At 41.0% G+C, this 27,002-nt stretch overlaps 1 protein-coding gene across 3 annotated transcripts in view; it reads right to left on the bottom strand.

Moving 5' to 3' along the window:
* The window catches only part of rasgrf1 (Ras protein specific guanine nucleotide releasing factor 1), a 415,815-nt gene that overhangs the window by 174,786 nt on the left and 214,027 nt on the right, over positions 1 to 27,002 (bottom strand). For all 3 annotated transcript variants that reach the window (XM_053623247.1, XM_053623248.1, XM_053623249.1), the window contains exons 6-8: positions 9,544 to 9,623; positions 9,233 to 9,426; positions 2,092 to 2,201 (exon numbers count right to left, since the gene is read on the bottom strand). In XM_053623247.1, the coding sequence (XP_053479222.1) occupies positions 2,092 to 2,201; positions 9,233 to 9,426; positions 9,544 to 9,623 (384 nt within the window). The remainder of the gene's footprint in view (positions 1 to 2,091; positions 2,202 to 9,232; positions 9,427 to 9,543; positions 9,624 to 27,002) is intronic.

The raw sequence follows: 27,002 nt of genomic DNA on the forward strand, positions 1-27,002 counted from the left end.
GAATTTGGCCTGTGTGTTACCTATTTATACCCCTGTGAAACAGGTAGTCATAGTTGAACAATTTCCTGCTCCTAGTCACCCAGGTATACTAAGAAAATGTAAAATATCAATGGGAGTATACTTCAAATATATTTTTCTCATATGAATGCATCGGGGTACCAATAATGGTTTAACACCTATATTTAACAAAGATTTTTTTGATAAACCTGTGTTGTGTTTGCAATTGTTTGATATTCATGAGAGCATAGCATTTTTGTGAATTTTTAACAAAAGATCAAAAGGATAAACAATAAAGACAATTTTTCACAACCTTCTTTGCTCATATTTACCAACGGTGCCAATATTATTGAAGGGCACTATATATGTGATCTGTTGCATCTATATACACCAGTACACACTCTTCGTTCTTCGGATTCCAAATTGTTGTCTGTCCCTAGATTTTGTTTATCTACTTTTGGTGGGAGATCCTTCAGTGTAGTTGCACCTAAACTGTGAAACTCTCTACATCAGAGCCTCTGAGAAATCTCCTCTATTTCTATTTTTAAAACTCCACTTAAAACACATCTTTTCTCAGCACACTATCTGTCTATTACTGATTGATGTTTTATTTCCTGTTTTGTAATTGAGATTATAACTTCTGTTGAAATGTATATTTATGTACTTTGTCCTGTTAAATGTATATGAAGTATAAAGTGTCCTTGAGCTTGGAAAAGGTGCTATATAAATAAAACACATTATTATTGAAACCCTTCCCAGACTGATGTATTTCAATCAACTTCTTCCTCATCATTTTTGGAGTTTCATTAAACTTTGGCATAGTGTGTTATGGGTAAGACCTTTTAACCAACTTCATGCTGTTTAGAAAGTTCTATTTAAGTGTGGATTTGATTGAACAGGGCTGGCAGTGATCAGGCCTGCTTGTAGCTAGTCCAACTGAACCCCATTATGAATGCAGTTTCATAGATTTGGGAAATTAGTACCAATGGGGGCAAATACATTTACACAGAGACCCAGTTGGTATTGGAACTTTTTTGTTTCAATAAATAACATTATCATTTTAAAAACTGTGTATTGTGTTTACTCGTGTTACCTTTGTCTTATCTTAGATTTTGTATTAATTTCTGAAACAATTTAGTATGATATACACAAAAGCAGACGAAATCCGGCAGATACTTTTTCACAGCACTGTATAAACACTGTACCAAAAAAACCTGTGACAATAAAAGGGATCACTATCACATTTCTCAGGAAGAGCTAAGGGAAACAGCAGTTGCCAAGTGATAGAAAGGAATCTGTATTTTAATGTGGAAAATATGAGATCAACGGTACAAAAAAAGATAGACAAATACAGAATCACCAATACAAGAAACAATGTCAAACCCATACGTCCAGTAGAGCCGAAATGGGGGCAAAATAGAGATCAAATAATTGTAAACAATAGCAAAAGTCAGAACATTTAAAAAAAAAAATTTAAAAAATAATAAAAAAAAGAACTTTTCCTGAAGCCGATCAGAAAATATGCAAGGATATCTGGTATATTCACTGTTGTTTTGAACAAAACTGATGATATGCTGTTAAATCTTAATCCAGTTACTATATCTTGCTCTTAAAACCTTAATGATTGGAAAGGTTTATGTATTGATGTGTGCACACATGGGTACAGATTGCAACCTTCCAAATTTTATAGCCTGTGGCCTACTAAGTGATCAGCTATCTCGTTCTTTAAACTGATATCTAGAAGTGTTTCAGTTTTTACCATTTGCAGTTTTAAAGGACATTCTTTTGGACTTCCTGCTGGATCCTTAGGTGGCAGCTTTCTTTTTGGGAAATTATATTATTATTTATTAATACGTTATTATTTAATTATTATGATATATTATTTATGTGTCGCCCCTTTAAACTGTGTACCTTTTCTGTTGCCCCTGAGAATCTAATGCGGAACCTCTTAGTTACACTGTAGTAATATAATGACATAATTGTAAAATTTAATTAATTGAACTGAATTGAATCAAATGAATTTAATGGAATGGATTGACTGCAATGTGTGAATATCATATTTAGTTGCCAATGAGTGGTACACATGCTTTGTACCTGGAAAGCTCCTCCAGCTTGGACTTAGCATATTCCAAACTATTCCTCTCCACATGTTCATGAGGCGTGTGTGCCAACAGCTCATGGAGAGTCAAAATGTAGCGGGGTATCTGTTAGGAAAAAGCATCATAAAGTGGAATGGAGCACATGTGCTTAGGGCAGAGGCTATAACTACAGTGGTGCTTGAAAGTCTGTGATCCCTTTATATATCTGCATAAATATGACCAAAAACATCATCAGATTTTCACACAAATCTTAAAGGTAGACAAAGAGAACCCAATAAAACAAATGAGACAAAAATATTATACCTGGCCAGTTATTTATTAAGGAAAATTATCCAATATTACATATCTGTGAGTGGCAAAAGCATGTGAACCTCTAGAATTAGCAGTAAATTTGAAGGTGAAATTATAGTCAGATATTTTGAATCAATGGGATGACAGGTGCAAGTGAGCACCCTGTTTTATTTAAAGAGCCAGGATCTATCTTCACATCATGTTTGTGGAAGTGTATCATGGCATGAACAATGGAGATGTCTGAGGATTACATAAAGAGTTTTGATACTCATCAGTCTGGAAAGGGTTTAAAAACCATATTTAAAGAGTACTCCACCAATCCACAGTCAGACAGATTGTGTACAAAAGGACAAAATTCAACATTGACCAACAAAGATCACTCATGAAACAAGACATGCAATATTTCATAAGGTCACAAAGAAACCCAGGGCAACCTCTAAGCAACTAAAGGCCTCTCTCACCTTGGCTAATGTTAATGTTACCCATTGTTACCCTCCCCAGGAATGGTTGACAAGCCAGAAGGCTATTGGAGAAATGTCCAATTTCAGTGAATGCTGACGTGTCTGACTGCCACTGCTCCACGGTTTCTTAAATGTTGACTTTAAGGAAATTTTATGCTTTTTGTTTGAAGTGACCTCTCATGAAGTTCTAAGGACTGTTTGCTTTTTATGCATTTTTGTTTTCTTTGGATTGTCTATGGCCCAACCCATAACTTGTGCCATACAATAGATCTTGTGCTGTCCTATGGTTTTTCTGTTTCAAATTTGGAGGTTTCTGATGCTGGTATTTCCAATCATTATTCAGTTGTGTTTTTTTCCCCATGCGACTTGCCCACGTTTTCTCAGCCTATTCATTCCTTCACTGCCAACTTATTTTCTGAATATTATCACATTTTACTAAGGATTTTTCTAATAAAATTTATACCGAACATTTAGTTGAAGGTTTTCATAAATCTTGCTCCATTACTCTTGATAATGTTGCACCGCTTAAGCCAAGGAGAGCTAAGGGTGCCTCCCAGCCTTGGCTAAATGATATCACCTGCAATCTTAGACAAGAGTGTAAAAAGGCAGAGTTTAATTGGAAAAGGGGCAATCTTCCCATCATGAGATGTTTCTTGTGTGACACCTTGGTAATGGAAAACCTTTTTATAGACCATCAATTTACTAACCCAGCTGATATTAATTTGCACAGATAGGAGGTATAATTATTTTCTAACTACTTATGGATTTCAGCTAGTTCCTTACCTTACCTTGCCTTGGAGAACTGCTTTTTCTTAGTGTGTTCAATACTTTTTTACTGTGTCATTCCACTTTATTACACATAACTTTATTTACAGACTTTAATGTTGTGAATTCTTTATATATGTGGATTTCTTGAGTTAATACCAAAGTCTGGTGAAAATTTAATGTGAATAGCCTCAGTGGAAATATATTTACTGAAAAAAAATGTTGATGCGTTCAATACTTATTTCCCCCACTGTAAATGTTGTGGAAGGACCTGAAGCAAGCAGTTCATGTGAGGAAACCCACCAACATCCCAGAATTGAAGCTTTTCTGAAATGAGGAATGGACTAAAATACCTCCCAGCTTATGTGCAGAGCTGATCAACAGTTACTGGAAACACTTAGTTGCAGTTATTCCTGCACAAAGGGGTTACACCAGATACTGAAAGCAAAGGTCCACATACTTTTGCCGCTCACAGATATGAAATATTGGATCATTTTTCTCAATAAATAAATGACCAAGTATAATAGTTTTGTCTCATTTGTTTAACTGGGTTCTCTTTATCTACTGCTAGGACTTTCTGTTAGGACTGTGAACATCTGATGTTGCTTTAGGTCACATTAATGCAGAAATATAGAAAATTCTAAAGGGTTCACAAACTTTCAAGCACCACTGTAACTATGAGGACACTGTCATGACCACAACAGTTTTGGATTTTTTAAAAACTTTCCTTGTTATCAAATTCAATATGGAAACAGCAATGTCTTGATATTATGGTTGCAGAATGTAGTGATGGCTGGTTCTCAAATCAACACAGCAGCCAGCTTAGAAGGACACTTTAGGTTTGCCCACAGATTTAATCATCCATTATGTTTAGCTCTCATGAGACACTATCAGACTTTAACTTCTTGTTGAGAGTTATGCAACATACATGTTATTGTAACACCTGACATAGCTATAACATGAATGTTTGAGTTTAAGCAGTCCATTGGCAGCTTGTAAAATGCAAGCTACTTGTAACATCGCTAGCCAAATCAGCCATCACAATCAATTGCTATGACAATATTACTAACAATGTCATTTTTAATGCATACGTTTTCAGTAAACCGTGAGTAGAAATGAGGGAGTAAAGAGGAGAGGATGAAGACACACACACTGAGAAATAGAGAGAGATAACTATAAACATCCAAATGTATCAGCACAAATGTACACTTACCATCCACTTTAATAGGAACACCTGTACACCTGCCCATGTATGCAGTTATCCAATCAGCCAATAATGTTGTAGCTGCACAATGCATAAAATCATGCAGATGCAGGTAAAGAGATTCAGTTAATGTTCACATCAAACATCAGAATGGGGAAAAAGTGTGATCTCTTTGACTTTAACTGTGGCATGGATGTTGATACCATAAGAGCTGGTTTAGAATTTCAGAAACTGCTGATCTCCTGGGATTTTTAAACACAGCACTCTCTAGGGTTTACATAGAATGGTCTGAAAAACAAAACAAAAAAAACATTGAGTGAGCAACAGTTCTGTTGGTGGAAAAACCTTGTTGATAGAAGTTAGAGGAAAACGGCCAGATTGGTTCAAGCTGCCATGAAGGATATAGTAACTCATATAATCACTCTTTACAACCATGGTGAGAAGAAAAGCATCTCAAAATGCACAACACTGCCAAGAACAAGAATCTGAGGGTATCTGTCACAGATTCACCAAAACTGGACAGTTGAAGACTGGAAAAAGACCAGGTATCTAATCTTCAACTGTCCAGTTTGGGTGAGCCTCTGCCCATGATAGCCTCTGATTCCTGTTCTTGGCTGCCAAGGGTGGAACTCAGTGTGTTCTTCTGTTGTTATAGCCCATCCACTTCAAGTTTTGATGTTTTGTGCATACTGAGATGCTTTTCTGGTGACCACGGTTGTTAAGAGTGATTATATGAGTTACTATATCCTTCCTGGCAGCTCGAACCAATCTAACATTTTCCTCTGACCTCTCTTATCAACAAGTTCTTTCCACCCATAGACCTCTCACTCACTGTGTTTTTTGTTTTTCCCTAGAGACTGTTGTGTGTGAAAATCCCAGGAGATCAGCAGTGAGATATTCAAAGCAGCCAATTTGGAACCAACAATCATTTCATGGTTAAAGTCACAGAGATCACACTTTTCCTTTATTCTGATGTTTGATATGAACATTAACTGAAGCTCTTGACCGGTATTTGCATGATTATACATTTTCTGCTGCCCCATAATTGACTGACTGGATAACACAGACATCCCACCTCTCACAGAAGTTCTGGGAGTCTCCTGCATATTGACAGCAGCTCCCTGATGCCTGCAAATTATGTACAATATCTGGAAATTATTTTTTTTGAGAGCAAGCGAGTGAGAGAGACACTAGAGAATTTATAATAGTAGACAGGATCTGGAGAGACAAAGAGCTTGTGTGACAAGACATAGCGAGAGAGTGACAGAGAGTGTATCCTGATTGGTCTCTCTTTCTGCTAACTAGACTTATAAGGTTTCTCTGTGGGCAGGCTTTACTGTTGACCTCTCTCTCTTCTCAGTTCAACCATCAGTTCAGTGTACCACTGTAGTTCAGTAACACTGGAGTGTCCAAAAAAAATAATACAAAACACACTTCACCCCAGACTACACTAATGTGTACCCCTGCTTAACAAGGGTCAAAAATAATGACAGTTTTTCTCAATGAACTCTTTTTGATTGTCCATGGTTGTGGGTTAAATGATTGTAAAAGACATGTTGAGGTGAGTCTAACAGGTGTCATTCATTCAATAGCATAGTTAAACTAGCTGGCACCAAACTCCCTGTAGACTTGCTTAAAATTGATTAATAATATAAGTTGAATAACATAACATAATGTAATAGTATATAATATAAAAATGTTACATAAATGTCTCCTTACATGTCAGCAATTAAACACATTTTTAATTCTGCTTATGTGGAGGGTTAGCTGTAGGAGTCCCTGTGTGTGTAAGTAGTTTCAATATGTGATCAAAATATATATGTATATACAGTATCTCACAAAAGTGAGTACACCCCTCACATTTTTGTAAATATTTGATTATACCTTTTAATGTGACAACACTGAAGAAATGACACTTTGCTACAATGTAAAGTAGTGAGTGTACAGCTTGTGTAACAGTGTAAATTTGCTGTCCCCTCAAAATAACTCAACACACAGCCTTCACCCTTAGCTTCTTTAGCAAGGCAGTGGTCATCTTTGAGGTATGTTTGGGATCATTATCATGCTGGAATACTGCCCTGTGGCCCAGTCTCCGAAGGGAGGGGATCATGCTCTGCTTCAGTATGTCACAGTACATGTTAGCATTCAGGGTTCCCTCAATGAACTGTAGCTCCCCAGTGTCGGCAGCACTCATGCAGCCCCAGACCATGACACTCCCACCACCATGCTTGACTGTAGGCAAGACACACTTGTCTTTGTACTCCTCACCTGGTTGCCGCCACACACGCTTGACACCATCTGAACCAAATATGTTTATCTTGGTCTCATCAGACCACAGGACATGGTTCCAGTAATCCATGTCCTTAGTCTGCTTGTCTTCAGCAAACTGTTTGCGGGCTTTCTTGTGCATCATCTTTAGAAGAGGCTTCCTTCTCGGACGACAGTCATGCAGACCAATTTGATGCAGTGTGCGGCGTATGGTCTGAGCACTGACAGGCTGACCCCCCACCCCTTCAACCTCTGCAGCAATGCTGGCAGCACTCATACGTCTATTTCCCAAAGACAACCTCTGGATATGACGCTGAGCATGTGCACTCAACTTCTCTGGTCGACCATGGTGAGACCCGTTCTGAGTGGAACCTGTCCTGTTAAACCGCTGTATGGTCTTGGCCACCGTGCTGCAGCTCAGTGTCAGGGTCTTGGCAATCTTCTTATAGCCTAGACCATCTTTATGTAGAGCAACAATTCTTTTTTTCAGATCCTCAGAGAGTTCTTTGCCATGAGGTGCCATGTTGAACTTCCAGTGACCAGTATGAGGGAGTGTGAGAGCGATGACACCAAATTTAACACACCTGCTCCCCATTCACACCTCAGACCTTGTAACGCTAACAAGTCACATGACACCGGGGAGGGAAAATGGCAAATTGGGACCAATTTGGACATTTTCACTTAGGGGTGTACTTACTTTTGTTGCCAGCGGTTTAGACATTAATGGCTATGTGTTGAGTTATTTTGAGGGGACAACAAATTTACACTGTTATACAAGCTGTACACTCACTACTTTACACTGTAGCAAAATGTCATTTCTTCAGTGTTGTCACATGAAAAGTTATAATCAAATATTTACAGAAATGTGAGGGGTGTACTCACTTTTGTGAGATATTGTATATTGTGAATACAATTTTTTGTGAATTTTTTTTAACAGATAAAAAGGTTAAACAATAAACAATAAATAATAAACAATATAATTAAAGATTATATAATTAAATAACATTTTTATAATAATCTATATAGTTTATTATATCTAATTATATGACATTAATTTATATAATTATAGTATTATTATAATAAATATATTAAATATTTATTTATATTATCTTTAATTATATTGTTTATTATTTATTGTACATTGTTTAACCTTTTGAGCTGTTGTTAAAAAAAAAATAAAAAAAAAACTTTTTATGGATATCAAATGATCAAATGATTGCTCACATTGATATCGAACAATTGCAAACAAAACACAGGTTTATCCAAAATGCAGTTGGAGAATGCATGGCAAGGGATCTGAGACCATTCCTCCAAACAGAATCAGATCCTTCAAATTTTCTCTTCAGTTCACCACACAGGTTTTCTATGGGTTTCAAGTCAGGGGACTGGGATGGCCATGGCAGGACCTTGATTTTGTGGTGAGTAAACCATGTTTGTGCTGATTTTAATGTATGTTTTGGATCATTGTCCTGCCGGACAATCCGACCATGGCCCATTTTAAGCTTTCTGGCAGAGAGTCCATGATGCCATGTATCCTAACAAAATGTCCAGGTCCCCTGGCAGAAAAACAGACCCAAAATATTAAAGAGCCACCACGATATTTAACCCTGGTCATGTATATGTATATGTATATAATGGCAATGTATATTCCCATTGATATAAAATATCAATGGGAATATACTTCAAATGTATTGTTTTCATATGAATTCATATGGGTGCCAATAATTGTTGCACATCTGTATTTAACAAATATTTTATACATTATATATATATATATATATATATATATATATATATATATATAAACCTGTGTTTTGTTTGCAATTGTTTGACGTCCATGAGAGCAATTTTTGTATTTATAGTATTTTTGTGATTTTCTTTTTTTTTAAAGTTCAAAAGGTTGAACAATAAAGGCAATTTTTCACAGCCTTCTTATTAAAGTGGATAGTGAGTGTATTACTTATGCAGGAAAGTAAACATACTCCTCCTCGTCCTACTACTACTACTACTACTAATAATAATAATAATAATAATAATAATTAATGTTAATAATAAATATTTTTATTTTATCTGAATGGTTACAACTTTGAGTTTATAATGAAAGAGAAAGGGAGAGTAATGGGACTGTTAAGAAATAGAATGGTCACCTGGAACATGGGATATGTGAGAAAGGTCTCCAGAGTGCGCTCCTCACAGTCAGGCTTGGACTCATACTGCTTCAGCAGCTTGTCAAAATCACGGTTCTGTTTGCAGTGTGCCAGGATCTGCAGGCTGTACTGGTGATTACGAACAAACTCCTGGTAGATGTTCAGCATGGGCAGGAGAATGTCAAAGAGGTCAGCTGGTGGCCAAAGATAATGAAATAACAGATAATCTCTGGTTAAAATTTACTGAGAATTTTACTAGCAAATGCAACTTATTAATCATTTGGTTGACCTTACACTTGAGAAGCACTCACCCAAGACTAATGTTGGCCAGCTTGCTATACGTGCTTTCAGGCCTTGATAGAATATCTGGTGTAAAAACATGATGGTTTCACTGCGAACACAAGACCACAAAATTTATTTAGTTATTTTAAGTTTGGGGTGTGTAGAGGTGGAAGAGTATACTGGTATACTCCGATAGGAAAAGTGCAAAAAAAATTCTAGTTATAATAGTTATAGATGTCCTTCTTCTTGCATCACTCCAAATGACTGCCTGTTACAGTAGCTCTGTGATTGTATGTATTTGTATTATTGGAATGGCAAGGCCAATTCTTTTGTTTTCACTATAAACTGAAGACCTTTGGGATTGAGAACGAAAGATGAGATGATGAATATCAGATCTTTGATTTATAGGTGATTATCAGAGATTAAATATCTCCTCAACCAAAGAAGAGTGCCTTCAGAACTGGGGGCAGAGAGGAAATGACATGGGTCCAGAGAGAGCTTAAAGTAAGGATCATAGAGGCCAACGATGACTATAAGTGGGAGAAGAAATTGGGGCAGAAAAACTCACACCAACTGTGGAAAGGCCTAAAGGAAATGCATGGCTCCAAGTTAGCTCAGAGCAGCTGTGAATGGTCAATTACCTCAATCAATTCTTTACATGGTTTGACAACAGCCCCCTCTCACACCCCCTCCTCTTCAATATTGCCCTTGCCTCCCCTGATCTCATCTATAGATAACAGGAACTATGTAAAGTCTGGTCACATAACACTCATGCATGCTGCCAGAGAGAGGCATAGACCTTCCACTAATAGTGTAGTCTCATGAGAACTACATCTACTATCAGTTGGAACTACATTTCAGTTCATTCATTACTGCAACTGGTTGCACCTGGGACTACCCATGTAAGTGCGTGGGTCTGATAAGACGAGGTCAGTAAACGGTATATGTTCTTGTTCTATGGTTGCAGAGGTTTTCCTGCAAAAATAAAGAAGAAGAAAAAAAAGAAAACTTCTCTCTCTAGTTATTTCTGAGTCAATTCAGCCTGGTGGCTCAGTGTGTAAGAGTACATTCCGTTTCAACTTTGAGAACCGGGTTCTATCGCCACTAACCACAACCCTTTCTTCACTCGCTTTGACTAACTAAACTCTTCTTTTGGGTCCATTATTTGTGCATGAGGGATGTTAAGACACTCATTCTGATTATGTGGCATCTTACAGCCCTTATAATTATGGAGTGTCTTACAAACTCATACAATCCTTAGTTTCTCCCTCTCCCGCTTTTACAATGCACACCTCTACACATCAGACGCCATTACCCGCACACACTTTCGTGACAGATGCACATACGCACTCTCATGCTCTCTACTACCATGTCAGTCAATGCAGTTTAATGCTGCATCTGTCTGCTTCAGGGCCTAGGCAACTTGCCATAATTAACAGAACCATGAATTCTGCTCTCTACCAGAAAATATTGAAGAATGTCCAGTAATCTGTCCATGTTCTGATGCTCAAGCACATGTGAGTTGTGTTAGAAGAAAACAAGAAAACGGTTAATGCAATATTTGTGTCAAACTCCTTGAATTAAAGTTGAAAGTCTACACTTCCATCACACCTTAATTGCTTCATTGCAAATCCATTGTGGTGGTGTACAGAGGCAAAATTCTGAAAATTGTGTTACTGTCCAAATACTTATGGACCTGACTGTAAATGGGGAGAAGGTTTGAGCAATCTTCCAAACAGCAAACAACACAATGCCACAGCAGGTCCCAGTTGTGTGCATCCTCACCTACCACACTCTGAAGCCTACACTTCAGTGTTTGGTTAAATTGCTCTCCCAGACAGTCAATTTGAATATAAAAAACAGAGATGTTTGTAACATGCCCAGTCCAGCCAACAACTCACAACACCACACCCTCAGTAGTGCGAACCCAGCACCCTGGTTCCCCAGAGTATTAACACCTGAACATTGTTTCCTGTTCATCAGCCGTTACATAAAAGGATCACCATTCCATAAGTTCCCTGTGCATCACTGCACACTTGCCCATGTGCTCTCATTCTGCCAAGTTTTTCATTTGCCTGTGTCACTTGCTGTTCATTAATTGTATTCAATTAATATGAGTGTTGTTCAGCTAGCTCGCTTTATGTCCAGGTATCCTGTTTTTTCTTGTAGTTTCTGTTGGTGGCTTCCTTCCAGGTTCACTATGTTTTGTGAACTTGCAAGTTGTGCAAATTAATGGTTTAAACTCCTGCCTTGGTTTATTTATCATGTTTTCCCTTCTGTTGTTGATTTATAATTGCATGTTTTGTTAAATAAACTGGCAAAGCATCCTTTCTGTCAGTGTTTTGTTACAGATGTATAGGTATCTTTTGTGCAGAAGTTTACACAGATCAGCCAACATGGGACCTAAGAAGGGTTTCCTGATCTGTAAGAAACTGTTTGTTAAACCATCACTTATAGTAAAGATAAAAACATTTCTACAGGCCTTAGATATGACTTAACTTGGGTCCATGGCCTCTGAGTAGTGTGTCGCTTAGACAAAGATAAAATGTTGAACATGTCCCCCTGTTGAACATGTCCCCCTATGTTTAACACAGCAGTGTCCCTATGCTCAGGGGGTTACTTGATGATGGGAAACATCCATCAGTTATGGCGTCTCTGGTGCTGTGAGGTGGCCTATGGACCTGAATTTGTATCCTTGCTATAGTGCCTTCTTTCTGTATGACTTCTGAAGGAGTATGATTGGAGCAAGTTTATTACCGCATCACTTTTGGACAACAGCAGCAACAGAAGTTTGGTGGGCTTCTATTGATACATTGGATGGTAGTAAAGGGGACCAACCTACTAAAGAAGTGGTTAGCACGTTCGCCTCACACCTCCAGTGTCCGGGGTTCGATTCCCGCTGGGGCCATGTGTGTGCGGAGTTTGCATGTTCTCCCCATTCTGCGGGGGTTTCCTCTGGGTACTCTGGTTTCCGCCCCCAGTCCAAAAGACATGCGTGGTAGGCTGATTGGCGTGTCCAAAGTGTATGAATGGGTGTGTGAGTATGTATGTGATTGTGCCCTGCGATGGACTGGCACCCTGTCCAGGGTGTACCCCGCCTTGTGCCTGATGCTCCCTGGGATTGGCTCCAGGTTCCCCCGCGACCCTGAAGAAGGAGTAAGTGGTAGAAGATGGATGGAATATGATTATTGGGCTCCCTTTATGTTGTTCAAGCCCCATGCTTTTTATTTACACATTGAAAAGTGGGGTGGTGTAATACAATGATGTGTGCTTACATTGGTACATGCTCTTGAGCTCAGATGCAGAAAGTATGCATTCAATAGGCTGGAGGGCACTAATGTATGCTAATTTGTATTTAATAAAAAAATATTGTCACCATATATTAATAATTCCCTGACTGCTCAATTGTCAATGGTTTTAATGTTATGGCTTATCTATGTATATACAACTGAACAGTCATTTCTTGAAGTCATGTGTTGGAAGCAATACAAAATGGGCAAGTGTAAGGATCTGAGTGACTTGTGATGGCTAGATGACTGGGTTAGAGCATCTCCAAAACAGCGGGTCTTGTGGGGTGTTCCCGATGTGCAGTGGTTAGAACCTACCAAAAGTGGTCTAAAGAAAGACAACCAGTGAACTGATGACAGTGTCATGGGTGCCCAAGGGAGCTCCTTGATGTGCCTGGGAAGCAAACGCTAACCCATCTGTTCCAATCCCACAGATTGCTAAAAAAGTTAATGCTGACTATGATAGAAATGTGTCAGTACAAACAGTGCATCACAGCATGCTGTGTATGGGGCTGCATAGCCATAGACCTGTCAGAGTGCCCATGCTTTCCACCCCGCCTACTGCCGAAAGTGCCTACAATGGGCACGAGCATCAGAATTGGACTATGGAGCAATGGAGGAAGGTGGCCTGGTCTGATGAATCATGTTTTCTTTTACATCATGGATGGCCGGGTGCATGTGCACCGCTTACCTGGGGAAGCGATGGCACCTGGATGCACTATGGGAAGAAGACAAGCTGGTGGAGGAAGTATAATGCTCTGGGCAATGTTCCGCTGGGAAATTTGAGTCCTGGCATTCAAGTGGATGTTACTTTGACATGTACGACCTACCTAAACACTGGTGCAGACCGAGTACACCCTTTCATGGCAATAGTATTCCCTAATGACAGTGGCCTCTTTCAGCAAGATAATGCACCCTTCCACTGTGCAAAAATTGTTCAGGAATGGCTTGAGGAACATGAAAAAAGTTTAAGGTGTTGACTTGGCCTTCTCTTTCCCTAGCTCTCAATCCAATCAGCTTTGTCCAGCACATCATGTGGGATGCGCTGGACAAACAAGTCCGATTCATGGAGGCCCCAACTCACAACTTACAGGACTTAAAGGACCTGCTGCTAACATCTTGGTGCCATATACCACAGCACACCTTCAGAGATCTTGTGGAGTCCATGCTTTGATTAGTCAGAGCTGTCTTGGCAGCACAAGGGGAGGGGAACCTACACAACATTAGGCAGGTGATTTTAATGTTATGGCTGATCAGTTTATGTGTAACACACATAAATTAATCAGCCACAACATTACAACCACCTGCCATATGTATATGTGTGTAGAGAGATTTTTTTTTTTTACTTTCGTGTGCTACAGAAACATGAAGTGCTGAATTATGAAGGTTGGGACAAACCACTTTTATTAATGTAAACTTGCAGTAGTCCTTTAATTACTTATAAATGTATTAAGTTGTATGTGCATTATTCATGTTTTTTGTTGTTCTTAAATATGTATGTACCATTGGTCACGATTTCCCCTTTAAGCAGCGCGCTGTGGAGCATGTGAGCGCGCGTGCATGAGCAGGTGCAAGCACCTGCTTTTCCCTTGTTGACAATCGTGACATTTCGACACGTGCATTTCTTTTTGTTATGTCTCCTCCACTTTCTGTCATTGGTTGTTGTTTCACGTGTGTCTGAATTGCCCTCAGCCGTCAGCCATTACAACGCTGATTATGTTTATATATATACCGCTCGCCTCCCAGCACACGGCGCAGAATATTAGATTCGATTCGATATGATATAGTAGATTAATTTAGATTCTTTACGACAGAGAACCATAGTCACAGTTCATGTCATGTCATGTTTCATGGTTCATGTTTAGATTCGTCTGTTTAGTTCACGCTGGTTTCTCCGCTCCCAGTTCATAGTCATAGGTTATGTTTCATGTTTTGTATCTCGACTCTGTTTTCCGTGACCACGACATAGTTTCCTGCCTTGCCCCGTTTATGCCTGTTTGCCGATCGCCTGACCTCTTGCATGTTTTGGATTAACATGCCTGTGTCTCTCAATAAAACCTGTTCAAACTGTGTTTGCATTCGTCATATCTCCGTTACGTCACGAAACGTGACACCATTCATCCACAGATAGGGGAGTGCCCTTCTGTTACTGTACTATTAGAAACTGGCAGAACGTAGCCTGGATATAAAAAGTCTACAAACCTCTCTTGAAGTATTTGTGATGTAAAAAAATAAAACCAAGATAATTCATGTCAGATCTTTTCCCATCTTTAATATGATATAGCACCCAACTCAATTCAAGTGAAAAACAAATAGAAATGTTTTAAGGGAAAAAGAACAAACTTCTGTAAAGAATAACCTGGTTACACAAGTATGCACACCCTTTTATAACGGTCCATATGGCTGTGCTCAGAATTAATTCAAAATCAGTAGAAAAGTAATTATCATACAGTTGACATCAATGAAATTATTCTGATTATCTGATTTTCTGTAGGATTTTCTTTACATCTACCTGTTGAAGCCATGGTCCACAAAGAGCTTACAAAGCATGGGCTCTCATTGTCAAAAGGTATTGATCAGGAGAGGCTACAAAATAATTTGTAAAATATTAAATGTACCATGGAACACTGTGAAGGCTATTATCAACAAGTGATGTCAACAGGACGTCCCTCCAAAACTGATGAATGGACAGAAACAAAGTTTATCAGGGAGGCTGTGAAGAAACCTCTGGTCTTTGCATGTACTGGTCACTCCCTGCATCTGACAACATTCTTTCACAGGTCTGACCTATGGGGTACAGTGGCTAAATGGACTCCCTTTCTGTAATGTATCACAATGATGGTGCTTATAGATTTTTGGGACCTTAGAGATTCCATTGTTGTAGTGTGTTGCTTCATGCTGGTAAATGTTGTCAGGAAGTGATATAGTAAAAAGAAACGTGGCATTGAAGTTAAAACAAGACGTCCCCTGTGTATTCTTTGAGTTAGTAAATCACAGTAAAATAATTGCTGATGAGGATAAAGGTGCAAAAATATGGCTCTTATAGGAAGTATAGGAGAGTCTTGGTCAGCTTACATTGAATGGCTGGAACAAGTCTTTTTGGCAAATGACAAAGAAGGAAAGGCAGTTTGTGACAGGTGCCTGAGTGTAATGGGAGCAATTACCTGTGGGTTACTGAGAAATTTGGTACAACCAAAGAAACCAAAAGATAAGTCATACAACAACACTGTGGTCATTATAAAGAGTCATTTTGAGCCTAAATCACTACAGATTGTGGAGAGATTCCATTTAAATCATTGTAATAAAAAAGCTGATAAGTTGGTGAAGGAATATGCAGCAGAGCTGAAACAGTTTGCTGTGAGCCATGAGTTTGGGGCTACATTGGATGAGGCACTACGTGACTGTTTTTTATGTGGAATCTGCAACGAAGCCTGATAATGACAACTATTGTCGGAGTCTAATTTGACTCATGCACGTGCGTTTGAGATTGCATTGGGCATGGAGACTGCGGAGAAAGATACGTAGAAGTTGAGAGGGCATGACTCACGCTCGGGAATTGTGCATAAAGTGGAGGTGCAACATTTTGAAAAAAGAGGGAAAATACGCTATAGATGTCAAAGAAAAAAAACAGCCCACAGGTATGCAACTTTAGAGATGCCACTTGCCTTAGCTGTGGAAAGACGGGCCATATCAAAAGAGCATGTTGAGCAAAAAGGGAAGCAAAAATGGAGTTAACCATGTTTTCGCTGCTTAACTAATGAAGACAGGAAAAAGTCATCCACTGAGACTTTTATGGTAAATGGCAAAAATATTCTGATGGGAATTGATACTGGTGCTGCAGTGAGTATCATATCTGAAAAACTGTTTCAAAATGCATTCTCAGTAGAGCCACTAGATGTCACAGGCATCATGCTTAAAATGTACACAGAAGAGCTCATTTCTGTTTTAGGACAGTTTCAAGCTACTGTTAATTATGAAAACCAGAGCAAACAGCTACCCTTGGTTGTAGTTAAAGGGGCGAGGCCAGCCTTGTATGGCAGGAATTGGCTGCAAAAGCTCACATTAAATTGAGGAAAAATAAAACATCAGTCAAGTGTGTCAAGCAAACTCCCTTGAAGAGGTGCTGGACTCATGCTCTGAGGTGTTTAAAGATGAATTGGGCATGCACCGTGGGGTCAAAGCAAAGATACTGGTGAACCCTAAAGTTGCTCCACATTTCTGTAAGAGTCATCCATTACCTTTTTCCATGAAGGCACAGGTTGTGTGGAACTGGACTGTTTAGAAAAGGCCCAAATAATAACTCCAATGAAAGACAGTGAATGGGCAGCATCCATAGTACCTTTAGTGAAGAAGGACAAAACCATAAGACTATGTGGAGATTACAAATTGACTGTAAATCAAGCAGCTGCTACTAAGACTTATCCACTACCGCGGATTGAGGAATTGATGGCGACCCTGAGTGGAGGAACCATGTTCTCTAAAATTGATCTGGCTTCAGCTTACCAACAGATCCTGCTGGATGATGAGTCGAAACAGCTAGTAACTATTAACAGTCAGAGGGTTATTTGGTTATAGTAGATTGCCTTTTGGTGTCAGTGCAGCACCCTTTATATTCCAGATAATTATGGAAAACATCATGAAAGATCTTGATATTGTAGTGTACTTGGATGACCTGCTGGTGACTGGGAGAATAGAAAAAAAGCATTTGCAGAAATTGCAGGAAGTGCTGCGGAAATAGCAAGAGAACGGCTTAAGAGTGAAACAGTCAAAATGTGAGTTTGAGAAAAGACAGATTGAATATCTGGGATATGTGCTAGACAGCCAAAGCCTTCATCCATCTCCAAACAAAGTTACAGCAATCAAGCAGGCACCAGCACCCACATGTGTAAAGGAGCTGAGAGCGTTTCTAGGGATGGTGAACTATTATGGATTTTTTTTGCAAAACCAAAGTACTGAGGTAGCTCCCTTATACAGACTTTTGAGAGATAATGCTCAATGGGAGTGGAAACAGACAGAGCAAAGAGCCATTGATAACTGTAAAGATTTGCTGACAAATGAAAAGGTCGTGGTCCACTAAGTTACCACTCACCTTAGCTTGTGACTCGTCAGCTTATGGAATTGGAGTTGTTTTGCAACATACAATTCCACTGGAGTGGAAAGTCCCATTGCTTATGCCTCGCGGACTCTGACACCCGCTGAAAAAAAAAATACTCCCAAATTGAAAAAGAAGGGTTTCCACAAATTTATGGAGTTAAAAAGTTTAACCAATATCTGTGGGGGAGGAAATTCAGAATGGTGACTGATCATAAGCACTTGTTGACTATGTTTGGGGAGCATAAAAGTCTACCCACAATGGCAGCAGCCAGGATTCAGAGATGGGCAATCATTCTTTCAGCTTATGACTATGTTATTGAATACGGTCCCTTAGAGAAACACGGTAATGCAGATGGTCTTTAGCGGGTACCCCTGGCTGACACAAGTGATGTGGGTACAGCAGCCCTGTCAGATGGAACAAAAAGCTCCAAACCAGGTCCCTCTACATCCTTGGGAATTTCCTGGCTGTGCTGGAAAAGACACATGTTTGTGATAATAGTAGATGCATATTCTAAGTAGTTAGAGGTGTTCAGAATGCCAAGCTACAGTCATGAGACTGAGGAGGCTGTTTGCAGCTTATGGGCTGTCTGAGCACACTGTCAAAAACAATTGAACTCAATTTATGTCTGAGGAGTTTAGGGTGTTCATGCAGCAAAATGGCATTCGTCATTTTATAAGCACCTCAGGGCATCCTGCTACCAGTGGCCTTGTGGAAAGGTATATACAAACTTTTAAGAGTGGAATGAAGAAACTCGCACACTCGACGATGGATTTGGAAGATCGGATCTCTCTCTTCTTATTGTAATTCCGCACTACCCCAAACTACACAACAGGTCAATCACCAGCAGATCTGTTTCTGAGCAGGCATTTCATTCACACTGATGTTGCTGTTAAGGTTTGTGTAAAGCGATACATGCAAAAGCAAAAGTTCTATCATATCCAACGGGCTATGGAGAGGTCCTTTTCTGAAAAAAGATGCAGTATACATGTGTTATACCACTGGAAAGGGAAACAAATGGATTCTGGGAGCAGTAGTACAACAGGACCAGTATCCTATAAGGTTCAGGGACAAGACTCAGATGGCATTTTCAGGAGACATGGTGACAGAGGATGAGCTTGTCAAAGAGACAGACTGTCCAGTGACTGGGACCACGGTACATTGCCCTCGTTGTTCATCCAGGATTCAGTGTCCTGTATATGCCCTGAAAACTGTGTCTGAAAGACACAGTGGAAGGTACCTCATGAATTTCCTGTAAATTTTGTGTGATACCAATGATACCTGGATGCACGGTAGCTTAGTGGTTAGCACGGTCGCCTCCAGGGTCGGAGGTTCGATTCCCGCCGTGGCCCTGTGTGTGCAGAGTTTGCATGTTCTCATGTTCATGTGCTGCGGGGGTTTCCTCCAGGTGCTTCAGTTTCCAAAGACATGCATGATAGGCTGATTGGCACGTCTAATGTGTCCGTAGTGTATGAATGGTTGTGTGAATGTGTATGTGATTGTGCCCTGCGATGGATTGGCACCTTGTCCAGAGTGTACCCCGCCTTGTGCCCCATGCTCCCTGGGATTGGCTCCAGGTTCCCCAGTAATCCTGAAGAGGATAAGCGGTATAGAAGATGGATGGATGGACTAATGATGCCTTCAATCCAGTGTCTATTTGCATTTTCACCAAGGTCTGAAATTAACTTTTCCTCCTCCTGCCACAGTGGCTGGTAATTTTTTTTCACTGCCCACTCAGAATTTCTACCAGCCATCTCACAAAAACAGAAACTAACAACGCTGTTTTAAATAATTTAACTGATATAAGCAAAAAAAATATTTTTTAATTTTAAAGTAATCATAAAAAGTCATTGTGGCAGCGGGGGCATGGTCGAGCGTCGGCTGTGGATGGAGAGGAGGCAGATCGAACCTGCAGGTAATGCGTGATGATCCTCACCTACGTGTAATTAGTGAAAGTTGATTTGTTTGTGCCTCTTTGTGCTTTCAGTTGCCTCCCGCAGAAGCAAGATTGAGAGTGAGAGACAACCAGCACAGAGCCGCACGTGTGTGTACACTGTTAAAAGTACATGAAATCTGCAGTAATTTCTGTGTTCATGCACAGGATACAAATTCTCAGCAGAATACAGTATATTCAAGTGAAACTTAAGGTAATTAATGAATTACTGTAGAAAATCACAGTAACTAACAATGTACTGTAGAAAATCACAGTCCGAGGTCGAAAAGATGGCCTCCCGAGCTAAGTTCCTGTCCAAGGTCAACGGGACGACCTCCAAAGCCAAGTTCCTGTCTGAGGTCGCTGACAGACAACCAAGTTCTCCTCATGCCTGAAGCCAACATCAGGACCAACCAAGTTATGCTCATGCTTGAGATTGACATGGCTGACCAAGTTTTCCTCACACCTGAAGCCAACATCACGACCAACCAGGTTCTGCTCATGCTTGAGTTTGCTGACACAGCCAACCAAGTTCAGCCTGCAGAGTCGATGGAGGATGATGCTCAGTATCCCTGCTCAGCTGAGGACGTTGCTCCCCCTTCCTGCTCCACTAGGGATGACGCTTCGCCTCCCTACTATGCTGAGGACGTTGCTCCACACCAAGTCAAGCCCCCGTCTAAAGCTGACGACACAACTTCCCAAGGCTAGGTCTCGCCTAATGATCCTGGCGAACCAGCCCCCGCCTCATGTCTGCTCCTTAAGTAACCTGATACTTGTTGGACAATGCCTGCATTTGAACATGAGGGGCTATGTGAAAATTTTGCCCAGAGGGTCAGGACCGCCAGGGGAGGGAGTGTATTTTGGCATGGGGCGGGGGGGGATTCTGTCATATCACAGCAAACCAGTGACTACATTTCCCATCCTGCACTGTGGCCTACAAACATGACCGCCATGGACCGCAATTCCCAGAACACTCACATTCATTCTAATCATGCACACCTGCATCCTGCATCCAATCTCACACACTCACTCCACAGTATAAAGAGACTGTTTTCAAACAATATCTTTGCAAAGTATTGAATGTATTCACCATGCCAAGCCTTTGTTCAAGTTTCGTTTCATGGTTTTTGATCTTGCATCTAGTTTCTCGTTTTGTGGTTTGCCTTGCCTAGTTTATTCCCATTTGCCGATCGCCTGACCTTTTGCCTGTTTTTGGACCACGCTTTTGATTACCGATTTGGAATTGTCTGCCTGCCTCTCTTTAATAAACCTCTTATCTGCAATTGCATCTGTCCTAGCCTCCATTACGTCCATTATGTGACACCACCAAGCAAGAATTTTGTATAAATCAGTGGCTCAAAAGTGGACCACTGTCAGAAAAATGGCAGCTGCCGCTAGTGGGCCACTGGAAAAATGATCAGCAAAACAATGGTGGACCGCAGACAGTTGCCGTCGGTGGGCTGCTAACTTTGCCACTGGTGGCCATATGTTTGCTGAGGCTGAACTAAAGTAGACAACGGCCAAATCACAGAATTGCATTTAAAAAAAAACTGTTCTAAGGAGAAAAAAGTGAAAAATGATCAATATGTCCAGATGTGGGTGCACGGTGGCTTAGTGGTTAGCATGTTTGCCTCACACCACCAGGGTCGGGGTTTGATTCCCGTGGCTCTGTGTGTGCGGAGTTTGCATGTTCTCCCCGTGCTGCGGGGTTTTCCTCTGGGTACTCCGGTTTCTTCCCCCAGTCCAAAGACATGCATGGTAGGCTGATTGGCGTGTCTAATGTGTGTGATTGTGTGCCCTGCGATGGACTGGCACCCTGTCCAGGGTGTACTCCGCGTTGTGCCTGATGCTCCCTGGGATAGGCTCCAGGTTCCCCCGCGACCCTGAAAAGAAGTAAGGGGTTGAAGATGGATGGATGGATGTCCAGATGTTGTGCCTTTTGCATATGGTTGCATAGTTAGCATAGAAAATCAGTTATGTGAGTGACCACATATTTCTTCCAAAAGTCTATAATATTCTAAATGAAAACTCTCTCACAAATATAACATTATATATTAAAAGAAATAACAGTAGGTGTTTGTGTTAATAAAGACATAAAAAATACAACAAACATAAGTTCTTTTACCCCATTTTCAAAATATAACTAGACAGTCATGAAATATGCCTTTCACGTCTAGAATACAACAGTTTACAGATAAAAGTTGTTAAAAATGTTTTGAACCTTAGGGTTTTCCATAGTACCTCAGTGGTATGCGCACAGCATCTCAGGGGCGAGTTTTTTGTGCATGCGTGTTTTTTTCACCATTTTGGTGGGGGCGGGGCTGGGGGAAACCTATCCCGATGGGGAAACGGAGTTTGCCACAACAGCTGAAACATAAAATAAAATCCAGCTGCACGTCTAATACTGCCACTGTCAGCACGGCTAGGTCATCAAACAGTGAAATGACCCAAATATCTCAAACAGGTTTGGATAGTGGGAATGATAATGTCAACGATCAAGTTGGGGAGCTGGAGGTGCAAGGAGGGAGTATTTAGAACTGATCAGTTAGAAAGAGCGAAAAACTCTCTTCAATAGTAAATTCAATTATGTTGAGCCAACCCTGATTTACCTTGCTATTTATGCTAATGGGAAGAGATTTTGCTACTGTGTGTCCATTAAAGACACAGTGAAGGCATTACTCAGTCAGATCTCAGTTGATCAAGTGCAATAGCTCCAAGCAAAATCTGATACACCAGCAACCCCTGACGTGCTGGAAGACCTGTGAGATGGTAAAATCATTAAAAACAATAAATTGTTACAGGAATGACCATTCTCAATATTCATAAGCTTGCAGCAAGATTCATTTGAGGTTGCTAAACCTCTAGGATCTGGCAGAAAGTAACATAGGATTTTAGCTGTGTATGTGACACTAGCAGAGATCGCAACACACAACAGGTCTTCCATTGATCCAGTGCAGTTAGTTTTGTTGTGTAGGGAAAAGGACTTCAAATTTTTTAGCCATGAAAAGTTATTCCCTTTCAAAGGGAACATTGTGGGAGCTTCACGCTGTGGGAAGCGCCCTTGCACATGACCGATATCTAAAGTCTGTGTAAAATTGCGCCTATTGCTGTGGTCAGGTGATGTGACATAACACACATTGTGTGAATATAAAACAGCACCTGTAAACCCTGTCCTCAGCTCTTCTGTCTTCAGTGCAGCTGCATGCTGGTTATCTGTGTGAACATGCCTAAAAAAGATATATATATACACACATACATACATACAGTATCTCACAAAAGTGAGTACACCCCTCACATTTTTGTAAATATTTGATTATATCTTTTCATGTGACAACACTGAATAAATGACACTTTGCTACAATGTAAAGTAGTGAGTGTACAGCTTGTATAACTTTATATATATATTATATAAATTTGCTGTCCCCTCAAAATAACTCAACACACAGCCATTAATGTCTAAACCGCTGGCAACAAAAGTGAGTACAACCCTAAGTGAAAATGTCCAAATTGGGCCCAAAGTGTCAATATTTTGTGTGACCACCATTATTTTCCAGCACTGCCTTAACCCTCTTGGGCATGGAGTTCACCAGAGCTTCACAGGTTGCCACTGGAGTCCTCTTCCACTCCTCCATGACGACATCACAGAGCTGGTGGATGTTAGAGAGCTTGTGCTCCTCCACCTTCCGTTTGAGGATGTCTCACAGATGCTCAATAGGGTTTAGGTCTGGAGACATGCTTGGCCAGTCCATCACCTTCACCCTCAGCTTCTTTAGCAAGGCAGTGTTCGTCTTGGAGGTGTGTTTGGGGTCGTTATCATGCTGGAATATTGCATACTGATCATGCTCTGCTTCATTATGTCACAGTACATGTTGGCATTCATGGTTCCCTCAATGAAATATAGCTCCCCAGTGCCGGCAGCACTCATGCAGTCCCAGACCATGACACTCCCACCACCATGCTTGACTGTAGGCAAGACACACTTGTCTTTGTACTCCTCACACGGTTGCCGCCACACACGCTTGCCAACATCCGAACCATATAAGTTTATCTTGGTCTCATCAGACCACAGGACATGGTTCCAGTAATCCATGTCCTTAGTCTGCTTGTCTTCAGCAAACTGTTTGCAGGCTTTCTTGTGCATCATCTTTAGAAGAGGCTTCCTTCTGGCACGACAGCCATGCAGACCAATTTGATGCAGTGTTCAGCGTATGGTCTGAGCACTGACAGGCTGACCCACCACCCCTTCAACCTCTGCAGCAATGCTGGCAGCACTCATACGTCTATTTCAGAAAGACAACCTCTGGATATGAAGGTGAGTACGTGCACTCAACTTCTCTGGTTGACCATGGTGAGACCTGTTCTGAGTGGAACCTGTCCTGTTAAACCGCTGTATGGTCTTGGCCGCCGTGCTGCAGCTCAGTGTCAGGGTCTTGGCAATCTTCTTATAGCCTAGGCCATCTTTATGTAGAGCAACAATTCTTTTTTTCAGATCATCAGAGTTCTTTGCCATGAGGTGCCATGTTGAACTTCCAGTGACCAGTATGAGAGCGATGACACCAAATTGAACACACCTGCTCCCCATTCACACCTGAGACCTTGTAACACTAACAAGTCACATGACACTGGGGAGGGAAAATGGCTAATTGGGCCCAATTTGAACATTTTCATTAGAGGTTTACTCACTTTTGTTGCCAGCGGTTTAGACATTAATGGCTGTGTGTTGAGTTATTTTGAGGGGACAGCAAATTTACATTGTTATACAAGCTGTACATTCACTACTTTACATTTTAGCACAGTGTCATTTCTTCAGTGTTGTCTCATGAAAAGATATAATCAAATATTTACAAAAATGTGGGGGTATACTCACTTTTGTGAGATACTGTAAATATATAAAGTATGTACAGTTTTCGTAATATATTTTATTATATTGTTATCCTCAAACCAGAGGCAGCACAAATGGGAGAAGTGTCAGAATGGTAGCTAGCTAACAGGCTCGAGCTTTTCAAGAATAAAAGTGGAATGCTGTTCCCGTCAACACAAACTCTTTTTTAGCTCACAAGGCAAGTAAAACTGTCATGGTTAAAAATTAGACACAAACCTCATTTGACGGGATGAAAAAGTCCTCGCAACTTATTACCAAATTATTGTGTAGACACAAACTGCTTTCATAAGCAAGTCCGAAGTCCACCTTTCTCCAATTCTCCTAGCTCTCCCGAGAAAACACACTTGAACTCTTACACCACTGAAACAAACACTTGAGATGTATGTAAATAGATATGAAATAAAACACGAGGGAGACCAAGCATGAGTAGCATGTAATTTTTATTGATAATTCACTGGGCTGGTGGGACTGTAGTCTGTGGGCAAAGACGAATGATAGGGAGAAAAAGGCTGGTAAAAAGGTGTGCGTCCGGGGGAGGAACGATAGCCTGCTGAGGTGTATGGAGGAGAATAGTCAGGACTGGCAGGTGAAAAAGGAAGAGAAAGGTCAGAGCCCCGGGTCAGAGAAGACCATGTCATCATCGGTCTGATAGTTGGAGGGGTAAATGGGTGGAACAGCCGGCAGCGGGTCAATCTGAGTGGCAGCATCCACTCACACATTAGCGGGACAAATCCTGTACCTAAGCTGCGGTGGAAAACCTAAGTCAGCAGACGAGGTGCGGAGAACCTCAATCAGCATGGTTATGTCAGCAGTGAGATGCGCAAGCTGATAGCGAGTGTTCAGATCCAAGTCCAACCCCTCCAGTAGAGGAGATAAAAGAGCTGATGTTCGCCTAGACACACAGAAAAACATAAAGTAAGCAATACTCAGGAGGAAAAACACCACATGTACTCAATTAGTGAGGCATGCCTGAGGGCCTAGTCGGATTACATCTGCACGCATGCACACACATATACGTAGGAGCATTACAAATACACACACACAGAGTAATTGTCAGGTATTTAGAATACACATACATACATATATATATACACACACACACACACACACACACTATATATATTATATATATATATATATATATATATATATATATATATATATATAGGGACGTGCAAGCACTAAAAGAGAAATGTGGGAAAAAGAATATAACTTACCCATAATTTGGAGATGGCTTGTGCAAGGTTACGGAGATCCTCTCTCAATGAAAATCCAGTCAGGAGTGACACAGTACGCGGAAGTCAGTTTTAAAAAAGTGAAACCAGACAGGCCAAACATAAGGGGAATGAAACCAAGCTAAACCCGAAAGATAAGGAGCAATGAAGTAAGCGAATTCTGCAAGATAAGAGTTGCTGGAAAACGTCAGGGTTACGCATGTAACCCTGTTCCCTGAGAAGGGAACGAGACGTTGCATTTAGCATAACAGTATGGGAGCGCCTTGTGCGCGTGACCGGTATCTGAAGCTTGTGTAAAATCATGCCTCTACTTATAGGCCTGCCATGATCAGGTGACGTGGCAATTAGGCGCGTCGCATTATATATGTATGGCACCTGTGAACCACGCCGCCAGCCTCTATTATCTGAAGCGAAGACGCAATTCACAGGCCTGCCCTGGTATGACAATGCTATGCAACGTCTCGTTCCCTTCTCAGGGAACAGGGTTACATGCGTAACCCCGACGTTCCCTTTCAAAGGGAACTTCGACTTTGCATTTAGCATAACAGTATGGGAACGGGAATATCCACTCCGTCATACCGAGGGTACGGCCTGTTCAAAAAGACCCAAGCCCGAGGGTCACTGCAAGACACTCAAGCCCGGGGTGGAATGAATATCCAGGCTGTAATAACGAATGAATGTGTGTGGCATAGACCACCCTGCAGCTGCACACACATCCTGCAAGGATACCCCTTTGGACAAAGCCTTCGAGGAGGCGACCGCCCTAGTGGAATGAGCTCTTATGCCCAGAGGTGTGGCGAGACCGCGCGCCTCATAAGCCATAGAGATTGCTTCCACTATCCAGTTAGAGATGCGCTGCTTTGACACAGCATCACCTTTACTGTCGCCACCAAAGCAGACCAACAGCTGCTCCGACTTACGCCACTGGCCGGAGCGGTGGACGTAAGTACAGAGAGCCCTTACTGGACACAGCAGGTGCATCCTCTCTTGTTCCGGTGTGAGGAACGGAGGAGGGCAGAAGGCCTGCAACACCACAGGGTGGGCAGCCGATGTAGGCAC

This window comes from Ictalurus furcatus, chromosome 4, assembly GCF_023375685.1.
Source record: "Ictalurus furcatus strain D&B chromosome 4, Billie_1.0, whole genome shotgun sequence".
Lineage (NCBI taxonomy): Eukaryota > Metazoa > Chordata > Actinopteri > Siluriformes > Ictaluridae > Ictalurus > Ictalurus furcatus.